The 19,191-nt window shown below is 43.0% G+C and overlaps 8 protein-coding genes and 1 non-coding gene across 9 annotated transcripts; 6 read left to right on the top strand and 3 right to left on the bottom strand.

Moving 5' to 3' along the window:
- Positions 1-176: 176 nt before the first annotated feature.
- BX661DRAFT_197317 (uncharacterized protein) lies at positions 177-1,348 on the top strand (the record flags this gene model as incomplete). Its single annotated transcript, XM_051538121.1, has 4 exons — positions 177-278; positions 347-492; positions 654-852; positions 1,250-1,348. The coding sequence occupies 4 exons, from the start codon at positions 177-179 to the stop codon at positions 1,346-1,348; spliced, it is 546 nt and encodes a 181-aa protein (XP_051393220.1).
- A 536-nt stretch (positions 1,349-1,884) lies between these two features.
- BX661DRAFT_219303 (uncharacterized protein) lies at positions 1,885-2,287 on the top strand (the record flags this gene model as incomplete). Its single annotated transcript, XM_051538815.1, has 2 exons — positions 1,885-2,188; positions 2,246-2,287. Coding segments are annotated over exons 1-2 (248 nt in total), but the record flags the coding sequence as incomplete, so codon positions are not given.
- A 463-nt stretch (positions 2,288-2,750) lies between these two features.
- On the top strand, positions 2,751-3,056 carry BX661DRAFT_169948 (uncharacterized protein; the record flags this gene model as incomplete). The annotated part of the gene is made up of 1 exon (XM_051533575.1): positions 2,751-3,056. One exon carries the CDS (start codon positions 2,751-2,753, stop codon positions 3,054-3,056), a length of 306 nt encoding a protein of 101 aa, XP_051393218.1.
- Positions 3,057-3,289: 233 nt separating this feature from the next.
- BX661DRAFT_179866 (uncharacterized protein) lies at positions 3,290-5,716 on the top strand. The gene has a single exon (XM_051535339.1). The coding sequence runs from the start codon at positions 3,601-3,603 to the stop codon at positions 5,638-5,640; it is 2,040 nt and encodes a 679-aa protein (XP_051393217.1). The 5' UTR covers positions 3,290-3,600; the 3' UTR covers positions 5,641-5,716.
- A 1,012-nt stretch (positions 5,717-6,728) lies between these two features.
- Positions 6,729-7,609, bottom strand: BX661DRAFT_179865 (uncharacterized protein). The gene has a single exon (XM_051535338.1). It carries the CDS (start codon positions 7,538-7,540, stop codon positions 6,839-6,841), a length of 702 nt encoding a protein of 233 aa, XP_051393216.1. The 5' UTR covers positions 7,541-7,609; the 3' UTR covers positions 6,729-6,838.
- Positions 7,610-11,372: 3,763 nt separating this feature from the next.
- BX661DRAFT_t50 lies at positions 11,373-11,455 on the top strand. The gene has a single exon. It is a non-coding gene; the product is annotated as a tRNA-Leu (tRNA).
- BX661DRAFT_179864 (S-adenosyl-L-methionine-dependent methyltransferase) lies at positions 11,399-12,537 on the bottom strand. Its single transcript, XM_051535337.1, has one exon. The coding sequence runs from the start codon at positions 12,467-12,469 to the stop codon at positions 11,492-11,494; it is 978 nt and encodes a 325-aa protein (XP_051393215.1). The 5' UTR covers positions 12,470-12,537; the 3' UTR covers positions 11,399-11,491.
- Positions 12,538-12,693: 156 nt separating this feature from the next.
- Positions 12,694-13,867, top strand: BX661DRAFT_179863 (RmlD-like substrate binding domain-containing protein). The gene has a single exon (XM_051535336.1). It carries the CDS (start codon positions 12,752-12,754, stop codon positions 13,664-13,666), a length of 915 nt encoding a protein of 304 aa, XP_051393214.1. The 5' UTR covers positions 12,694-12,751; the 3' UTR covers positions 13,667-13,867.
- Positions 13,868-17,060: 3,193 nt separating this feature from the next.
- BX661DRAFT_197311 (uncharacterized protein) lies at positions 17,061-17,349 on the bottom strand (the record flags this gene model as incomplete). The annotated part of the gene is made up of 2 exons (XM_051538120.1): positions 17,061-17,079; positions 17,120-17,349. 2 exons carry the CDS (start codon positions 17,347-17,349, stop codon positions 17,061-17,063), a joined length of 249 nt encoding a protein of 82 aa, XP_051393213.1.
- Between the last annotated feature and the right edge of the window lie 1,842 nt (positions 17,350-19,191).

Here is a 19,191-nt window from a genome sequence, read left to right as displayed (position 1 = left end):
GCAGTAGCATTACATATTATTACATATTATTAGAAGCAGTTTTATATTTTACATTTTTGCATCTTTCACCCTCTATTTTCAAATCAACTCGATCAATTTTTATTTTTATTATGCCCATTAGCATAGAGGCACTCCTTGGCATCTGCAAAATGCATCGTTCCTATTTCCTTCCAGTTATGCGCAAGCAGGTTGTTGCCGTTTATCATGTTATCTCAGCCACATACGAGCTCGCGCAGTATATCTTTTTACAAGAGCTGGATAACGAGGGGTTTAATATTGTCAGCCATTTAAACCAAGGTTTTTTAAGGAGTGTTTTATCGCCCTTTGTCTCACTGCCGGAAAAGAGCCGTGCAGCAAAAACCTGAAAACTGCAAACAGCATACTTGTCAACAGGCACAGGTACACGTTCATCAAGGAGACTACGTTTAAGTGCCCGGAGCTTATTAATGCAGCCGGCGTTGCTAATTATGAGGGACTGACTATTCTGGCCGCGTATAAATCTCATATATCTCAACGCTTTAACAGGTGGTTGAAACACTTAGTCGAGGTCACGCTTGACGTAAAGAAAGGGGCTGGGCAGTGACACGCGATACATAAGAAGGGGGCAGCCACACTGAAAAGGAAATAAAACAGCGGATTAACAATGAAATCAGAATTCCAGCGGGCAAGATGAAGTGGGCTCTGGTGTCTGCTAAGACCAACAAAGCCGGGAAGCAACCTGACACCAGTCACATTTTAGATCCTGTTTGTCGCAACGGGATGGCGCGCTTAATTGAGAGGATCTTTGGCACACGCTCCAAAGACTACAGCTTCGGCGACAAGGGATTAAAGTACGACTCTGTGACCAATACGGTTAAGCACATTGGGGCCTTTGTTAAAATTTTTCGGCTTTTAAATCTCAACAAATGTGTGCGCTCGATTTCCTTTTTTCCGATGAGAACATCAGTTGTACCAGGGTTTACTACAATCGACAAGACCATCCTTACATGGTGTATTCTGTCTGTCACAACGAGCCAACTCGAAGCGCTGCATAAGGATAAACTTTTCCTGGATATTGAGCTCCCCAAAATTATATCTCAGACAGAGCTCAGTGACAAGTTGTCCGGGGAAGTTTGGTCCCTAGTTTGTGATATATCTTGTTGGCCGTTTTTGCTCGATTTTTAAGGTCGGCAAACCACACAAATTCGGGGGATTATTCGTACTGATGGCGGTTCAATAATCGTATTACTTGACTCAACTGCAAACACAGACTAAGAAGATCAAGGCCAAGAGGATAAAGGCCAAGAATATTTCATGGTCTCAGGTTCTGGAGACACTGACAACAGCGACAACGATAGAACTGGCATAGGCACCAGGAACAAAAACAGCAACAGCAACAGCAATGGTATACCTCGCAGTAAAAAGGCTTTTCCTCCCGATTACATTGATACTTTGCCAAAAACGACATTCATGGTATTGTTGGTAAAATAGTTCTTTGTGATTTAGGTCGCAGGGGTATGTTATATTGTCTGGGATATAAAAGCAGCTACAAAATGGGTGAGTTATTTTCCATTATATCAAGAATTCAGAGGCTAATAATCCTTGTGAACGTGTGTTTTGACGGATCCATGAAAATGCAAAAAAGGCATTCCAGCTTGACCCCGCAAAGCTCTCCAAGGCGGAAATAAATGGTTGGTATACGTCCGTTGAGGATGCCGAGCGCGCGCTCAACCACCCTGGCTTCAATACACTTAATTTCAAGTTATATTTTGAGTACCTCCTTGAGCGCCGAAAGGGATATTTTGTTTTGGCAGAACATTATCACAACATGCAAACCCTCAGCAAGAGTTGGAAATATGACGGCAGCAGCTCAACTACCCCTTGCGGTGCAAGATCCACTATCTTTTTTTTAACAGAAAGCGTGCCGACGTTGAACTCGCAAAACCTTTACGTGCAAAATTTGGGCCAGATCCAGTCCCTATTCTTGGTAATTGGGCCCAGGCATGGCCCGTTACCATGAGCCAATCCGTGGCAAGGGGCTGCAGGAGATGCTAATAGGCCAGGGATTCACTGTTTACTTGATCGACGAGTATTGCACCTCAACGTTTTCCCCAGCATGTGAGAGCAGGATGGAGAAATTTCACAAAATTGATGATCCTCATCTGCAGGATCCCAAAAACAAGTACCATGTCGCAATGGCGGCAGCAGCATCTAACTTTGTCACAGCCTCAACAAACACCGCTGCTAATTCCGTTGCAGCAGCAACATCATTCAATTGCGTCGCAGCTGCAACCACTTCAGCCACTGCGTCTATCATAGCAGCCACCGCCATTTCTGTTGCAACTAAAACTGCTGCCAACGCCACATCTGTTGTTAACAGTGCGCAGCAGAGTCACAACCAGCGGGTGTCTATTTGCCCACAGTCTGCCGATATCATCCGGTTGATAGGGGAGGAAAAGGGCTGGTCTAAGCGCAACATTTCCCGCAAAATTAAGCAGCAGCTGGGGGATGAGCTGGCTGAGCGGAATCGGAAGCACTGCGTCAATATCCAGCTCGCTGATAATCCCAAACGCTTTTTCAGGCTGAGCGGCTGGTCGCGGGGCAAAATTGAGCGCAAAATCAGACAGAGGGTGCGCGACAAGTTGGCCGCGCAGCAGCAAAAGCAGTAGAATGATCACCAGCAGCAGCAGGTAGCCGCAACAGGCATAAATATAATTCCGGCGGTAGAAAAACCTCGCCAAATGCTATGCCATGGCTTGCTCCAGTGCGCAATGGAAAACTGCTTGCAAGCCTTTGGGGCCGACGGAACCAAGATCAAGGGTGGCGAAAAAGTGACATCAGGCAGGCGGAAGTGGAATAATTGTGACATGGCTGCAGTGTTGAACCTTCGCATCACTCTTAATGTCCTGCTTAAAGGCAATCATCCTCCCCGTTTCTTGCGCAAAAAGGCATCAGAGTCGGCTAAATCCGAGTGTACAGCGACACCCGAGACTTTGCTCAAGCCAAAGGCCAAGAAGACCAAGCGTGTGCGCAAGAATCCATCTTCCCTTACTTCTTCTCTTCAAAAGAAGCAATGAACTGATTAATATCGTCAACCATAGTGGTCTATTGCCACTAGTTTCTAAACACTATGGGGAAGGGTGTCGGTTTATAGTATATTTGTAGCCTCATTATTTTCTTATAGTATACCACACACATACACACAATGCCATTGCTTCTTTTTTTGCACTATTTTCTCTTTGAGCAATTTGGTAATCCCTTCAATGCCCCGATTTCTCGCTTTGTCTTTATCAGAAAATCCATTTTTTGCCTTCATTCAGAATGTGCAAGTGGTGTGTATTTTATGCTTATTTTTATACACTTGACATATTTTTCTTGACTCGCATGGATTAATATCACCCATTTTATCTATCGGCATCGGTGCTGGACTTTGCCCCGTTTATTTTTTCTTCGCTTTTCTTCACACTCTGCCCTCTACAGTTTTACTTTATCGATATTTTTCTTACTTTTTTTGTACTCTAGGCTCTCAAACGAAAAGACTGCAGTCCTCTTCCTTACCCCCTTTTCTCTCTCTTATTCTCTCCCACCACCTCCAATCGTTTTTAATCCAGGTCACTAACGATGACGACTTATAACAGCCGCAGCAGCGTCAACAGCACCTTAAGCACTTTCAGCGCCAGCACCAAATTGTGCGGGATAGAGCTTCCGGGGGCGCCAAGCATCCCTGGCGAAACCAAACCCTACATCAACCACATAATCACAGACGGAAAACTGATAACGCACATAAACGGCATCAACTCGATGTACGACAACTTCCTCCGTGGCCGCTCGATCGCCGGCCGCAACTCGCCGATTTTTGGAACCCGTCCAGTCATCGACGGCATGGGCAACGTCGGCGGGTACCGGTGGGTGACCTGGGATCTGTTCCACGAACGGTTTATCAATTTTGCGTCGGGCCTGCGCAAGCTTGGACTACAGCAGGGCGAGACTATCGGAATTTTCCTCGCCAACAGTATCGAATGGGTACTTACCGAGCAGGCATCTTACTACCACCGAATCGTGTCTGTACCGCTGTACGATTCATTGAGCCAGAGTGCCCTGACACATGTTATTACTGAGGCCGAGATCAGTGTCGTTGTGTGCACGAGCAGCAATGCGCGGCTGCTGCTCGAAATGTCCGAATCCATCCCTTTTCTCCAGGCGCTTATTGTCGTTGACACGTTTGGAAGTGATTTGGTGCAGATGGGCGAGACGCGCGGCATCAGCGTCCGACTATTCCGGCAGGTCGAGGATTCCGGCGCCAAACAGGCTGTTGAGCCGGAGGTGCTGCCGGGCCCACAGGACATTGCCACCATTGTGTACACCTCGGGCACCGTCGGTATCCCCAAGGGTGTGGTTCTGACGCACGCCAACATGCTAGCCACCATTGCTGCGACCACAGCCATGAGCGAAGAAGGCGACATGTACAACTTTACGCCCAAGGACTGCTCCATAGGTTTTCTCCCCCTGGCGCATTGCCTCGGGCGAATGGTTCTACATATGATGATATCCTTTGGGGTCAAGACGGCGTTCCCGCGCAACAACCCCGCCACGCTTGTTGAGGATCTGCGCGACTTGCAGCCCACGATATTTGTCGGCGTGCCGCGCATATTCAGCCGCATTCAGGACCGCGTCCTGTCGACAGTCAAGGTGAAGGGTGGGTTGCCGTCGGCTCTGTTCCATTACGCTTACAGTACGAAGAAGAATAACTTGGTCCGTGGTCAGGTCAACCATTGGCTGTGGGACCGCGTGATATTCAAGCCCCTAAGAGAAAAATTTGGCGGAAAGCTCAAACTCATTGTCTCTGGCTCAGCGCCTATTTCTCCCGAGACTCTCGAGTTCTTGCGCTGCTGCTTCTCATGCAGCGTCATCGAGGGCTATGGATTGTCCGAGACCATGGGACCGTCTTCTGTGACCCTGACCGACGACATTGAGCCCGGAAATGTTGGCGCTCCGATCCCTTGTGTCATGATGAAGCTGCGCAGCGTGCCCAATCTCGGATACAATGTCGAGGATATGCCAAGGCCTCGAGGAGAAATTCTGGTCAAGGGTGCCAATGTGGCGAGTGAGTACCTTAAGCAGCCGGAGAAGACTCGCGATGCATTCATCGACGGCGGGTGGCTGTGCACCGGCGACATTGGCACGGTCGACGAGCGCGGGAGATTCCACATTATCGACCGCAAAAACAACTTGTTCAAACTGGCCCAGGGCGAGTTTATCGCGCCCGAAAAGATTGAGAATGTCTGCATGGACCACTTTGTCGTTGAGCAGGCATATATCTACGGCGACCCACTGAAGAATGCGCTGGTCGCCGTTGTCGTTCCAGACAAGGACTTACTCATTTCGTTTTTAAAAAGCAAGGGTACCGTGCCGTCCGTGGATAAGCTCAGCTTTGAGGACCTGTGTCAGGACTTGAGAGTCCGTAGAGCTGTTATTGATGAGCTGGCTGTTTGGGGCAAGGCGCATGATCTGTGTGGATTCGAAATTCCTAAAAACATTTTTTTGCATCCAGTGTCGTTTGAAAAGCTCGATCTGCTTACTCCTACGTTCAAGCTCAAACGCCAGGATGCAAAGGCTCATTTTGATGCCATATTGAGCAAACTATACGTCGATATGGCTTAATTATGCTTTTTTGTACATGTATATTTAATGATAAGTAATATTTTCTTGTCATTTATAAAATATAGAAATATTAAAATTCCAATAATTTGAAGCGGCTACGCAGCAATAATATTGCCATTTTTGTTTAATCCGATAGCGACTGTCAGAACAGGGATATCGTTTGCACCAATTTTAATATGACCAGGAAGGCGACTATGCCCCGCGCAATCAAAAATGACCCAAGTATCCAGTACCAAGACACGGCCATTAATCGAGAACACGATGTCTTGGACCTCCCCAAATGGCTTTAACGCAGCATTAATGTCGCGAGCTATGGTTGCAAAAGGCGCTAGATCTAGCTCCTTCAATATTACGACAACAAAGAAGGACTTGGACTATGCGCTTAAATTGAGCCGCCTTATCCTTTATCCCAAAAGAACTGGTAACAAATCCGGCCATAACATCAGCCGATTGGAACGACACAATCGCATAATCGCAATTTTCGGGAAAAGTGAGAAACGCTGTGGATAAAAAGTTAACCATATTAATGGCTGCAATCACATCATTGTCAGTTTTATCTTCATCAATAGAGCATACCAGACTGTTTTGGCTAGGATAATCGAGCATTAATAAAGATGGCTTGTCAAATTTGACCTTGTTGCCAGCAAGCATATTAAAAATGCTAAAGTACTTGAAAGAAGGGACGGTAGGACCAACATTCTCACGTCCAACTTTTCGAGCGCTCGGCGGAACGTACTGGGAATATTTATGCAAATGCTTTGTATGTTTTATTCCAAATATACTATTTATATCGTATAGGAAATCAGCCGAAGTACACTTGGGCATTGTAAATCAATTGAGAATGCTGGCTGTTGTCGACATGTTGAGTGTGAAAAGATATGGTGTGTTGTAAATAAATAAAAAAAACTTGGTGTGCCCACCAGAAACGCAGTTATTTAAATACTTCCGCACAAACCAGAAATAACATTTTTCAAAAAATAAAGTATTTGATGTGCCTTTCACGCAAATTATATCAATCATATTTAAAATATCTTTATCTGCATATGATACAAATGTGTGGTCGAATGCTAAAATAATTGGCCAAAAGAGAAATTCAATTTAGAGATTTGTATTAACAAAAGTCCAAAATTATAATTAAACGCAAATGACAGACAAGGCTGGCCTAAGTCATCAATATATCTACGAAAAAAACTGAAATTCAGTACCTCCAGATCTTTTCTGGTAACTCAATATCGATCCTGGCGAGCTTTGTGCCAATCTTGATCGAGCCCAGCAGCGGACCAATGTTAGCACAATCAATGAGAACGCGAACTTCTGATACCAAAACCCGATTTATTGTTGAAAACACAATGTCGATGATTGTGCCATAAGGCTTGAGAGCCGTCTCGATTGCGTGAGCCATGGCAGGAAAGGGTGCTGGTTCTAACCCTGACAATGTCAGAATAATGTAGGAAGACTTGAATTCAACGAGCCGCCTGAAAGTTATGGATTTGTTATTAAAAACAAGTGGACTAGAAACAAATGCGGACATATACTCAGCAGACTTGAAAGAAACAAAAACATCTTTGGCGTTTTGAGTGACGCTGACAGGTACTGTGGTTCTGAAGGCCAATGCTACAGCTGCATTTATGTCTGGGTCTACAACAAACGTTAAGCTGTGCTGACTGGGCGGCTTGGACATTATTTTAACTGGATGCTCGTCAAAGTTGACGTCATTTCCAGCCAGAGTTCTAAAGACACTAAAGTGTTGGAGGAGTGCTGTACCAGAATTAGAAGTTGTCAACACTGTTGACCAGACTGCGCTTTGAATATTGCTTAATCCAAACATTCTATCCCAGTTCTTGTTCAGAACCGACACAGAGTTGTAAGCCATTACCCATCGAGTCGACAGTTTGACCATTTTTTCTACTTGCGCAAGATATTGTACAAATAAGACCAAGTTGTTAACCAATACTAATTGAGGATAAAGTTTACTTTGCTGCAGGCCGCAATCCACTCGTATTTATGAGCAAGGTTACCCACAAGGAAATTTTCAAATGGAGAAAACAATAACAATATAATACAATATAATTCTGGGTTCACATACCACATATCACGTTGATTGTATCAGTTGAATGATTGATGCTGTTTTTTTTTGCATTTATCGTGTATCGTGAGTCACGTTTAAATGTAGCAAAACTACAGAAAGCGTAGACAAAAATGGAATTCTTGTATAGATATAACAAGCACTAAAATGCGATGCTGATAGAGAGAAAATAGATACATTGTGCAAAATATAAAACAACTGAAAAACACGAACTAAAGTTAATGATTAAGACTGATCGTCTACTGCGCCACCTTGCCTATCATAGACTCCATTGCAAACCTGGATACATGCTCATATAACATAAATTATTCTAGGGGTGGCGTAATTGGGATTTCTCCAGACTTGAGTCTAATCGCCTGGCAGTGGAAGTGTTCGTCAGGGTGTTAGTAAAATTAAAGCCGAGCACTAGATCTGCCAGCTAGAGCGTCGATCGTAGCCAGATAGCTAGTGTGCATATATGCCGTCCTCATTGCTGTTGTCCGTGGTCACTTTGGCAAGCTGTCGTCTTTGTCTTGTCGCGGATTTAGTATTCAGGGCGTTTGTTGAGATTAAAGTTTTCATCAACAATCGATGCTTCTCAGGCGTCAAAGAACCCTTCATTTCCAGTTCAATCTGTAGGTTGCACCACCTCTTGTACTAGTTGTGCTTTTTATCTATAATTTTGTTTACAAACACCATTGCTTGTTTTTGCGCACCTCCCCTTGGGGTTTCTTGACCAGGATTGTGTACCTGTCCTCTGTCAGCTTCCGCCAGCCACGCCTCATATCCAAGTCCAGACTATTGTCCTGGCAATGGGCGTCCACACGCCTCTTATGCTTTTCCAATATGTTATCTGTCGGTTCTGGGTACACCTGGAATCTGTTGACTGTCTCAGCCATGAAATCTGCGGCTGAGTTCCAAATAGTCCAATGAAAGTCCTCTTGTATCAGAATTTCACGCTCCTGTCGTAAACACATAAGCATGTGGCCCTGTGTTTCAATGGTCTGGCAGCCAAGCAACAAGTATATACACATTCCTGGTTCCAGCTATGCGTTAGGTATCATTTTCACTGTCTGTTTGCTACAGCCAGTGGGTGGAGAAGCACCTTTAGTGCAAAGGAGCAACAGATGGAGTATATTGTACTGGTAATGCGCCAGACATTCTTGTGGTGCCAATCGCCTTTGCTATTCACTGCCACATTCATTGTCTGGAAGATAGTGGTGATCGTCGTGGACAAGGTTTTTGGCAGCTGTTTGGGGGCCACAGGCAGTCATGATATCATTGCCATTGCCATTGTAGGTGCTGTTTCTGGTGTCAATACCATTATTTTTGTCCCTTCTGGTGCCTCTGCCAGTTTTGTTGCCAATCTCTCTGTGGGAATAATTACATCCTTAGTGCGCGCCGCTATGATCTGCTCTATCAGCGCCTTACTCATCCAGTTGTCGTCCTGCTGGTGGCAAATCCTGTTTGGTAGGCAAGGCGTGGTAATGCCCCCCCCCCCCACAAAGAGCCGGCATTTTTCCCGTTGACTCTCATCTGAATTGCAGTGGCCAGAGATCCGGCTGTAGGTGGGCTGGATTGGCGGCTTTGGCAGCTTTCTCGTTCTGCTCTGTACCCGTATATCATCATACCCACTGTGTATTGGGCAGCCCCTTGTGAGTCTAGAACCAAGGTAGCACTAGTTGGCCGAGATGTTCTATACCCCGTATGCTAAAAAATTGTCTGCAACTTTGAAAACATAAGTATAAAATATCTTAATTTAATAATACTTAATTAAACATAATGCACAAGCAAAATACACAAATTGCATGGACAACGTGCGCTTCTTTGTAGCTCTTTTTCACAAACACCAGTCGCATAACGAGACTTTTTTAATCAACGAATATCAAGTTTTCTTTAAGCTCAGTTGATGAACGTTCAAAATACTTATGATAGTGTTTTCTCGGGTTTTCATCTTGTTAAACAGATACAAATGTATCTAGTCAATAAATATAGCAATTATGTCTTATTTTTATTATAATTTTCAGAGAAATAATCATAATCAAAAAAGGGGTTTGTAAATGTGTGGATGCTAACTTTTGGAATAATAAATCTTACGTTCACTGCAATAGTTAAAAAGTAGCTGGCTAATCCAATTTTTGCTTACCAAGCTATTGCTTTGCAGGAACTGTAAAAAGTGTATTAATAAAAAACAAAGCCATGTCTTTTATTAAATCTTGGCTTTTTTAATAAAAAAGAAACAGTAGGCAAGCCTTGAAAAGTTATTTATTTAATAGTATGTGCGCATACAAAATGAAAAATGTGCAAGAAATAGCTCTTGAAAAATTTTCAATTGAATAATACCATTTTTCTCTCTTTTTCCTTGCTATTTAGTTTTGATATTACTCTTTAACCGGTTATTATATTGCTTGCTTTAACTTATTTCTTTTAAAGTTTTAACAAAATGTCGGACGGTAATCAAGTGGTTTTTTCTTTCAATCACTAATCCTTTGGGTGAAAAGAAAGAATCAGACAAAAATACGTTGCGTGTTTCTTTGATCTCGAGACTCCGCAGTTTACTTGAATGTATTGTAACAAAATATTGTGACAAAGACAAATACAAAGACAAATACGCGCTCAGGTACACAAATAAAAAAGACACTATAACTATGCCAACTTTAAATATTGATTCAAACAAAAATTCTACAGTGCATACATTTTTCAAGTTAAAAATGCCAGGTACAAATACATTCAAACTGGGTATTGACCTTATTGAACTTCCGGTGCGCATATGTTATTGAGTGACAAATGAGAAACATCTAATAAAAAAGAATGTTTTATAGTTAGGTTTTACAATGACTATGCGTATGAAATGGTAATAAAAATATATTAAATTGGACTCTGTGGCTATGATATAAACGGTTTTGACATTTTTCAAGGCTATATAGACCCTTTTACCTCATTTAAAGAATTGGGGGTAGATGTTACATACGAGTTGTGTGTATTTGCGGCACCCTCAGTACTATGTATTCCACCAGACGAAATAGTCGTAAACCCTGTAAAAGTCAGAAAAGCGGTAAATAAAAAGCTTGGGTAAAGTTGAATCTACACTTACACTAAAAACAAACCAATTTTTCTATCTGATCTTAATTTTATAGCTTAGATTTGTAATTTGGTTTATTAATTCAATATATTACATTTACGGTTATAAAAAGTAGAAGGTTCGCCTTTTTTATGCTTGTCAATAAATTCAATAATCCTGAAGCAGTACCTAACCATTTATTTTTCAGTATTTTTCAACACAATAGAGAAACAAGGCTTAAAATATAGTCAAGCCAGCTTAACTTGTAAAGCGTGTATAATTAGTAGCAGCGCTATTGGGCTGCAAAAAACATTCCTATACGTTTTGAATACAACACAGATGGATACATATATACTTTTGCTAGGCATTTCGGCAGGCAACCTGATAGGGATCATATTCGACAATAAGCTTGTTTGTTTACCTGCAACAACCCTATACAAAACCATGCTTGCACTGGTCTATTGTCAAATTGATTTTACACATTGTATTAATTGTTCTAATTAGCAGTGTTCTGTGCTTGGAGTATATAATTTGTTTTATTTTCATTAGATCGTATACTTTTTTAGATAATTTAGAACCAGCGAGTGAGTTAGTTCACTAAGCATTGGTGAGATGGCCGAGTTGGTCTAAGGCGCCGCGTTAAGGCCGCGGTCTCTCCGGAGGCGTGGGTTCAAATCCCACTCTCATCATTCAATTTTTGTTATTTTTTTGTATAATCAAAAGCTCTAAATGAGCTTGATGGATGCAAATGACTTGGAGTGGGTGGTGTGCGCAAGGGTAAATGCGTAGTGCTTGGCCAAAAGGCTGAACTCCTCCCACTCATCCAGAAATTCTATACGTGCAAGGCGTGACAGCTCCGACTGCGGAATAGCTTTTTTGTGATAGTCCGAGAGGTCGATTGCAGCGGCTGACGCCCATCCACGCGACAAAAACCTGTCACGCGTGCTTTCGAGGCTCGGATACGCCATCAGGCCGCGGAGCTCGAGACCGCGGGCGCGCAGGTTTTCAATCATCATTTGGCCGAACCGGTCACTCGGCAGTATTTGCTCGTAAGTGAGGATGGCGGCATTGGCGACCGATTCGGTGATCCAGTCGATGATAGAGTCCGAGTGCTGGGGGTCAAGATAAATCAGCACACACTCGCTGACAAATAACGTCGGTGCAGAAGTGTCAAAGCCGTGTTCCAAGAGTCGGGGCACAATGTCCTGGGCGAAAAGCCGGAGGTCGCCGGACAGCAGACAGTACTCCTCCGAGTGCAGCTCGCAGCCGCCCGCGGCCACCTTCGTATCTGCAGGCAATAGCCGGCGCATATCTGGCTTTTTGTAAATGGTGGCAGCCTTTTTGGCGTTAATCTCGGCAAAGTCTATTTCAAAGTACCGTTTGGCACGGATACTGTCTTTTGCCAGCAGGAAATAGGACGTGTCGAGGCCGCTGCCCAGAATAACCACCTGGTTTTGTGTCTGCTGCTGCTGCTGCTGGTTTTGGCTGGTGTGGCGGAGAAATTGCCGGAGAGCTTTTTGGACGCCTTGGAAGCGCGTGAAGGTGCCGCGGTTTATCAGGGGTGCGCGCCGTTGTGGGTGCCGGACAAAGTGCTGGATGAAGGGGTCGGCGATGTAGCCGAGGCGCGCGGCTGACTCGCGGCTGATGGCTGCATCGTTGCTGGTCCCCTGGACTAAACGGTCGCTGTCCTCAGGTGCGCTCATTTGAAAAATATATATTTGTTTTTGAAGCGGTAAATGCGAATTGTAAAATAAAAATGACGAAGGACAACGACAACCGATGGTGGATTCAATTGTTTGCGTCGGGGGCTGTGATTTATATATTTTTTAACAAATATATAGCGGGATTAGGGTTTTGAGCACAAAGTTCGGCTGCATGCGATCAGAACCGAAATACTTTTTAGTTTTATCTTTTTCTTGTCTTTTCCGTTCATTACTTTTTTTAAGTATTTTTGAACACACCTCTTATATTTACAAATAACACCAATGAGCGCACGCACAAACAAGATTGTTGTCACTGGCGCTTCGGGACTGCTGGGGCGGCAGGTTATGGCCGAGGCAGAAAAGCGCAGCGAATGGACCGTCGTCGGCACTGCGCTCAGCCGAACCTCTGACAAACTGCAAAAGCTTGATCTCACCAACGAACAAGCAGTGCGCGACTTTCTCGAGCGCGAAAAGCCTCAGGCAATTATCCACTGCGCAGCTGAGCGCCGCCCCGAAGTGGCCGAACGCAACCAGGAAGCAACCGAGCATCTAAACGCCCAAGTGCCCGGTTTACTCGCGCAAATGGCAAAGCAAATAAATGCCTTTTTCGTATACATTTCGACGGACTATGTCTTTGATGGCCGCAACCCACCCTACCATGTGGACGACAAGCCCAACCCGCTGAACTTTTACGGCCGCACTAAGCTTGCTGGCGAAAAGGCCGTTGTGGAGGCTAACCCGGATGCTGTCATTTTGCGTGTGCCTATTTTGTATGGCCGCACGGAGTATTTGGGTGAGAGCGCGGTTAATGTGCTATTGGGTGCTGTTCGGGACTCTGGAAAGCAGACCAAGATTGATGCGTTGCAAGCGAGGTTCCCGACGTGCGTCGACGATGTTGCCCGGGTGCTGCTAGATATTACGAGTATTGGCGTCAGGGCCGTCGGCAAGGGGGTCAAGGGTATTTACCATTTCTCGGCGTTGGAGGAGATGACAAAGTACGATATGTGTCGGGTATTCGCCGATATTCTGGGCATTGCCAATACGGCCCACCTTGTTGCTGTCACGGAGAAGCCAAAGGTGGCCGACGTGTCTCGCCCTGATAACACTCAGCTGTCGAATGCTGCGCTGAATGATATTGGAATCAACACGAGGTGCATGCCATTCAAGCAGTGGTGGACGAAGTACCTAAGCGAGTAGTCTGTGTCATTATTTTTTCTAGATTATGTGTTTAAATTATTTGCTTGTGCCATTATGATTATTTTCCACCATCACCATGTAGGGTGTTCTTGATCTGTTGTGTCGACAATGTGGGCGACAAGCCATCAAAGCCGCCATTTTTTCAAGCTGTCGAAGCGCTATTTTTGTTTATTCATGTTAAAAATAATTATATACACCAAACCCCAACTAAAACAAAATGTAGGAAAACGTTGAAATTGAATTATGAGGTCATCGATTATCGGCATTGCTCCTAATATTGCACTTTTTGTGTCAGTGATTCCAATTTGACCCGGGCAAAGAAAAGCTCACGGGAACGCTTACGTTTTGAACCATTCTAGTCCAAGACAGCTGCCTCATTTACCGCGCACAATGCAATTCCCCAAACTCGGACATCAGCACCAATATCCTCTCAATGGCTATACAAGCAGCGCCGCCACCCAATGCAAGGGGATTATTGTGAACAAAGTGCGAATATAATTATAAAACAATAAAACAAATTGTTGGAATATAGGACGTTCTATGAACGTGTAGATAAAGTATAATGCTATAAGGTATATTTAATAACAAAGTGCTATGTACTGCAAAAGGTAAAGAGAAGAGAGCATATTGCTTTAGTCACTGTGTGGCTTATTGTGTGTGTGGCTAAACAGCTCAGACTGGTTAATCAGTTGATCGCCATCAACCAATAGGTTTCATAGATAGCAATAGAAATAACAACAATAAAACCCATGCTTTGCGTGCTTCAAGCAAGTGGTGTCAAGGCGGCAGCAGCCAGGCGCATCGTCAACACCCCATCATCCACATCAACCGCAAGCCGTCAGCTATTCTTTACAAGCACGATCAGCCGCGAGCAAGATGGGCAAAAGGGGTGTAGCGGCCAGCTGGCCAAGAAGGTTGTGAGGAATCCGCTTATGATGAGCCATGGCTACGCCAAGTCCTGTCCCAAGATTGCGGGCTTGTTCGATTGCTGTCCAAGCAACCCGACTGCTGTCTACAAGGGAGACCTTCCTTGGCTGAGCTGAAAATATATATTTCACCATTTCAAAGCTGAAAGTGGCAAATAATTGATATTGCATTGTACTTTATTGAAGATAAAACCAAGAAACCTATTATAAATGCCTTTGCTACTTTATTGAAAGCAGCGCAACACAAGTAAATGGGCCGAGAAAAGGGTGTTGTATGTGGCAGCATTGCTATTGAAGGCATTGCAAATGCGGTAATTGCCAGGATAGATGAGTCCAATAAATATGTATTAAAAACTAAAAAAAAACTGAGGAAACCTATTGAGCCTTCCCTACTGCCATTTTATAGGCAGCTATAAAATCCTAGCCGCTGCTGCATTAATGTCTGGTCGGCATTGACTTAACTCGCAAGCTCTCGGTCCAGCTGAGCTTGTGGTAAAAAGCACCATGGCGAGTTATAAGATGCAGATACGTGCTCGGGGCTCGTTCTCTTGACTAGCTTGCTCCTTTATGCCAGGGGTTTTTTTTAATTATTACTTCTAAAACAGTCTCGACTTTCTTCCGATGTAGTATGGTTGATTCTGCACCCCGCCACTCCGCAAATGTAGTAGTTTTGTTTGTCTTGGGATTCAGTTGAGCTGAAAATTCTTGAAATGCTGATAGTAAAATGCGCCATTGTTAGAGCTGACTACAAATGTCTGTTTTTGCTGAAGAGGGATGAAAGCTGGGTGTGCTGGATGTGAAGAGTAATGTTGAGAAAATACAAATGGCGGAGCGACTGCACATGTTTTATAGTGTAAGGGTAGCTTGCAAAACATTGCAAATGATGCAATAATGCAAAGATTCAAAACAAGCTGCAGCCAAGCTGCAACCAAGTGCTCGTAAATGTTGAAAAGTGTACCCCAGTACTCACAATTTAAAATACGTGTATTTATCCCTTGGGGCTAATTATTTTACATTGTGCCTTAGCAGATATACTAGTAAATAAAGGAGTACTATGAGCTACATTCTTAGTGAAAGTGCAAAATTATCAGCCAATAATTTTGGGATTTAATTCATAAGACGTCATATAGCTCAAAGGTTGGGCTATGCTTTTGAATACATTCTACTTACTATGTAAATAGGGGTTGTGCACGCAAAGAGTTTGTAAATAAATAAGCCAAATTCAAAGGCAGCTAGCTAGACATTCACAATCATGCATATTAAAATAATAAATAATGTGACTTTGAAACTTTTGTCTCAACATATTAATTAATTCATCTATGACGTATGATTGTGAATGTCTAGCTAGCTGCCTTTGAATTTGGCTTATTTATTTACAAACTCTTTGCGTGCACAACCCCTATTTACATAGTAAGTAGAATGTATTCAAAAGCATAGCCCAACCTTTGAGCTATATGACGTCTTATGAATTAAATCCCAAAATTATTGGCTGATAATTTTGCACTTTCACTAAGAATGTAGCTCATAGTACTCCTTTATTTACTAGTATATCTGCTAAGGCACAATGTAAAATAATTAGCCCCAAGGGATAAATACACGTATTTTAAATTGTGAGTACTGGGGTACACTTTTCAACATTTACGAGCACTTGGTTGCAGCTTGGCTGCAGCTTGTTTTGAATCTTTGCATTATTGCATCATTTGCAATGTTTTGCAAGCTACCCTTACACTATAAAACATGTGCAGTCGCTCCGCCATTTGTATTTTCTCAACATTACTCTTCACATCCAGCACACCCAGCTTTCATCCCTCTTCAGCAAAAACAGACATTTGTAGTCAGCTCTAACAATGGCGCATTTTACTATCAGCATTTCAAGAATTTTCAGCTCAACTGAATCCCAAGACAAACAAAACTACTACATTTGCGGAGTGGCGGGGTGCAGAATCAACCATACTACATCGGAAGAAAGTCGAGACTGTTTTAGAAGTAATAATTAAAAAAAACCCCTGGCATAAAGGAGCAAGCTAGTCAAGAGAACGAGCCCCGAGCACGTATCTGCATCTTATAACTCGCCATGGTGCTTTTTACCACAAGCTCAGCTGGACCGAGAGCTTGCGAGTTAAGTCAATGCCGACCAGACATTAATGCAGCAGCGGCTAGGATTTTATAGCTGCCTATAAAATGGCAGTAGGGAAGGCTCAATAGGTTTCCTCAGTTTTTTTTTAGTTTTTAATACATATTTATTGGACTCATCTATCCTGGCAATTACCGCATTTGCAATGCCTTCAATAGCAATGCTGCCACATACAACACCCTTTTCTCGGCCCATTTACTTGTGTTGCGCTGCTTTCAATAAAGTAGCAAAGGCATTTATAATAGGTTTCTTGGTTTTATCTTCAATAAAGTACAATGCAATATCAATTATTTGCCACTTTCAGCTTTGAAATGGTGAAATATATATTTTCAGCTCAGCCAAGGAAGGTCTCCCTTGTAGACAGCAGTCGGGTTGCTTGGACAGCAATCGAACAAGCCCGCAATCTTGGGACAGGACTTGGCGTAGCCATGGCTCATCATAAGCGGATTCCTCACAACCTTCTTGGCCAGCTGGCCGCTACACCCCTTTTGCCCATCTTGCTCGCGGCTGATCGTGCTTGTAAAGAATAGCTGACGGCTTGCGGTTGATGTGGATGATGGGGTGTTGACGATGCGCCTGGCTGCTGCCGCCTTGACACCACTTGCTTGAAGCACGCAAAGCATGGGTTTTATTGTTGTTATTTCTATTGCTATCTATGAAACCTATTGGTTGATGGCGATCAACTGATTAACCAGTCTGAGCTGTTTAGCCACACACACAATAAATCAAGAAGTTAAAAGACAGCAAGTAAAACCATAAATGTGCGCGTGTGTTTTAATTAAACAAGACAGGGTGTTCAAATAGTGGCAATGCTCATCTTGTGAGTGGGCAGCCTTTAAGAACAACTTTTTCAATAAAAGATAATTGAAAAAGTTGAATGAAAAATACATAAGTATAATAATGGATAATAGATAATAGTGTTATAGTAAGAGGGGGGTGTGAGGAGCACTAGTTGTCCAGTGTTAAAAGGTAGGGGTGATTTTATAAAAGGTTTTATTACTGATGTTTCTAAAGTACTACTAGGGCCGGCCTCATCTTATATATGTGCTCTGTCGCCTTTGTTGTGCACATTGTCAATTGTGCGCTCCGTTGGTGAGAACTGGATCTTCTGCGAGCAGACCGGTATCTTGGCAAGTCAATGTTGTGGTTTTCGTGCGTGTACGCTCATGCGTGTGCATTGCAGAATGGGGAGCATGCTTGGGCATCAATGTAATGCCTTCCTAATTTACGCCTGCGTTATCCAATTAGCGTCGTATCAATTGGCACGCAGGTAGAAACCTGTTTCGCGATTCTCGACCTCAACATCCACTTCTATATCTTCAGTCTGTGCAACAATAGGTAATAAAAGAATAAAGAAAAATGGAAAAATGGAAAACATAACTAGAATTTGTGTGTTGCTATTTTTTTACTTTTTTAGTTTTTATAAATTGAATACCAACAAATAAAACCAATGAGTAATACAGTGTCAAAAAGACAAGTGAAAACAGTTTGAGTTTGAGCACAAGTACGATTGTTATGTTCCAAGAAGATGGGGTGGATAGGAAAACTTTGTATTTTTGAAGAAATAAGGGAAAATAAAAAATGAAGCGAGGGTGGATGTGAGTATGCCTTTATTATTTCAAGGGGTGGCAGCATCTTTTTCTCCGCCTATTTTTGTGCTGCGACGTTTCGTGTTGTTTCGTGAAAATGAACGTTTCGATTTTGAACAAATCTGACCAATGAAAATAATTTAACAATTTGAACCTCAACCTGTTTATTTTTTATATTTTATTTTGTGCGATTCCCAAGGGAAAAATATATATTTGGATTTTTCCATATATTTTACCTAAATGCGGAAGACTCAGAATGCGCGCGTATGGATCCCCAATCACTATTTATTTCCGTTTTTATCATGACGCGTATCTAGAAAAAAGCTGGAAATAGTCTAAATTGATCCTATCTCAGATAGACAGTATTATTTAGCCGTAAAATTTGTCTTTTATCCCGCTATTTGTTATATTACTCCCCAAGCAGGGCTCAGCAGCAGTAGCAGAAACAATAACAATATAAAACCTTATTTGCATCGGTGACTGTCCGTGGGTTGCACTTCTCTTTTCCTTCAATTGTACATTAATACTATTTTGTTCTCTGTTGAGGAGGGCAGGAAAAAGGGGGACCAAGGCTTTTTTCTGAACGGTATAAAGAATTAGTGCAAAAAATGCCCATTGTATTCTTATTTTATTTTTATTTTCGACACGCCCCAAATAAAGAAATGTTTCGCGTCAGCCACAATTTTAAAGAAATAATTGAGCAAGAAAAATATCATGCTAAAAATGGGTAGAGTAGTTGGAAAATGCACAAAATTGCATAACAGGTGTGCATTGCATATTAATGCTTACATGCATGTGTTTTGGAAGCTAATCAGCGTAGCGTCTCGATTAAAGTAATATATTAAACTTCGTCTTTTGTGGATGTTTTTTTACCCA

This window comes from Kickxella alabastrina, assembly GCF_025024165.1.
Source record: "Kickxella alabastrina strain RSA 675 chromosome Unknown BX661scaffold_6, whole genome shotgun sequence".
NCBI classification, from domain to species: domain Eukaryota; kingdom Fungi; phylum Kickxellomycota; class Kickxellomycetes; order Kickxellales; family Kickxellaceae; genus Kickxella; species Kickxella alabastrina.
The sequence above is the reverse complement of the archived record's forward strand: the minus strand, read 5'-3'. Positions and strand labels throughout refer to the sequence as shown.

Bases quoted from the DNA above. Each gene is read 5' to 3' on its own strand.
- BX661DRAFT_179863 (XM_051535336.1), top strand. From the start codon at position 12,752: ATGAGCGCACGCACAAACAAGATTGTTGTCACTGGCGCTTCGGGACTG.
- BX661DRAFT_179864 (XM_051535337.1), bottom strand. From the start codon at position 12,469: ATGAGCGCACCTGAGGACAGCGACCGTTTAGTCCAGGGGACCAGCAAC.
- BX661DRAFT_179866 (XM_051535339.1), top strand. From the start codon at position 3,601: ATGACGACTTATAACAGCCGCAGCAGCGTCAACAGCACCTTAAGCACT.
- BX661DRAFT_179865 (XM_051535338.1), bottom strand. From the start codon at position 7,540: ATGGTCAAACTGTCGACTCGATGGGTAATGGCTTACAACTCTGTGTCG.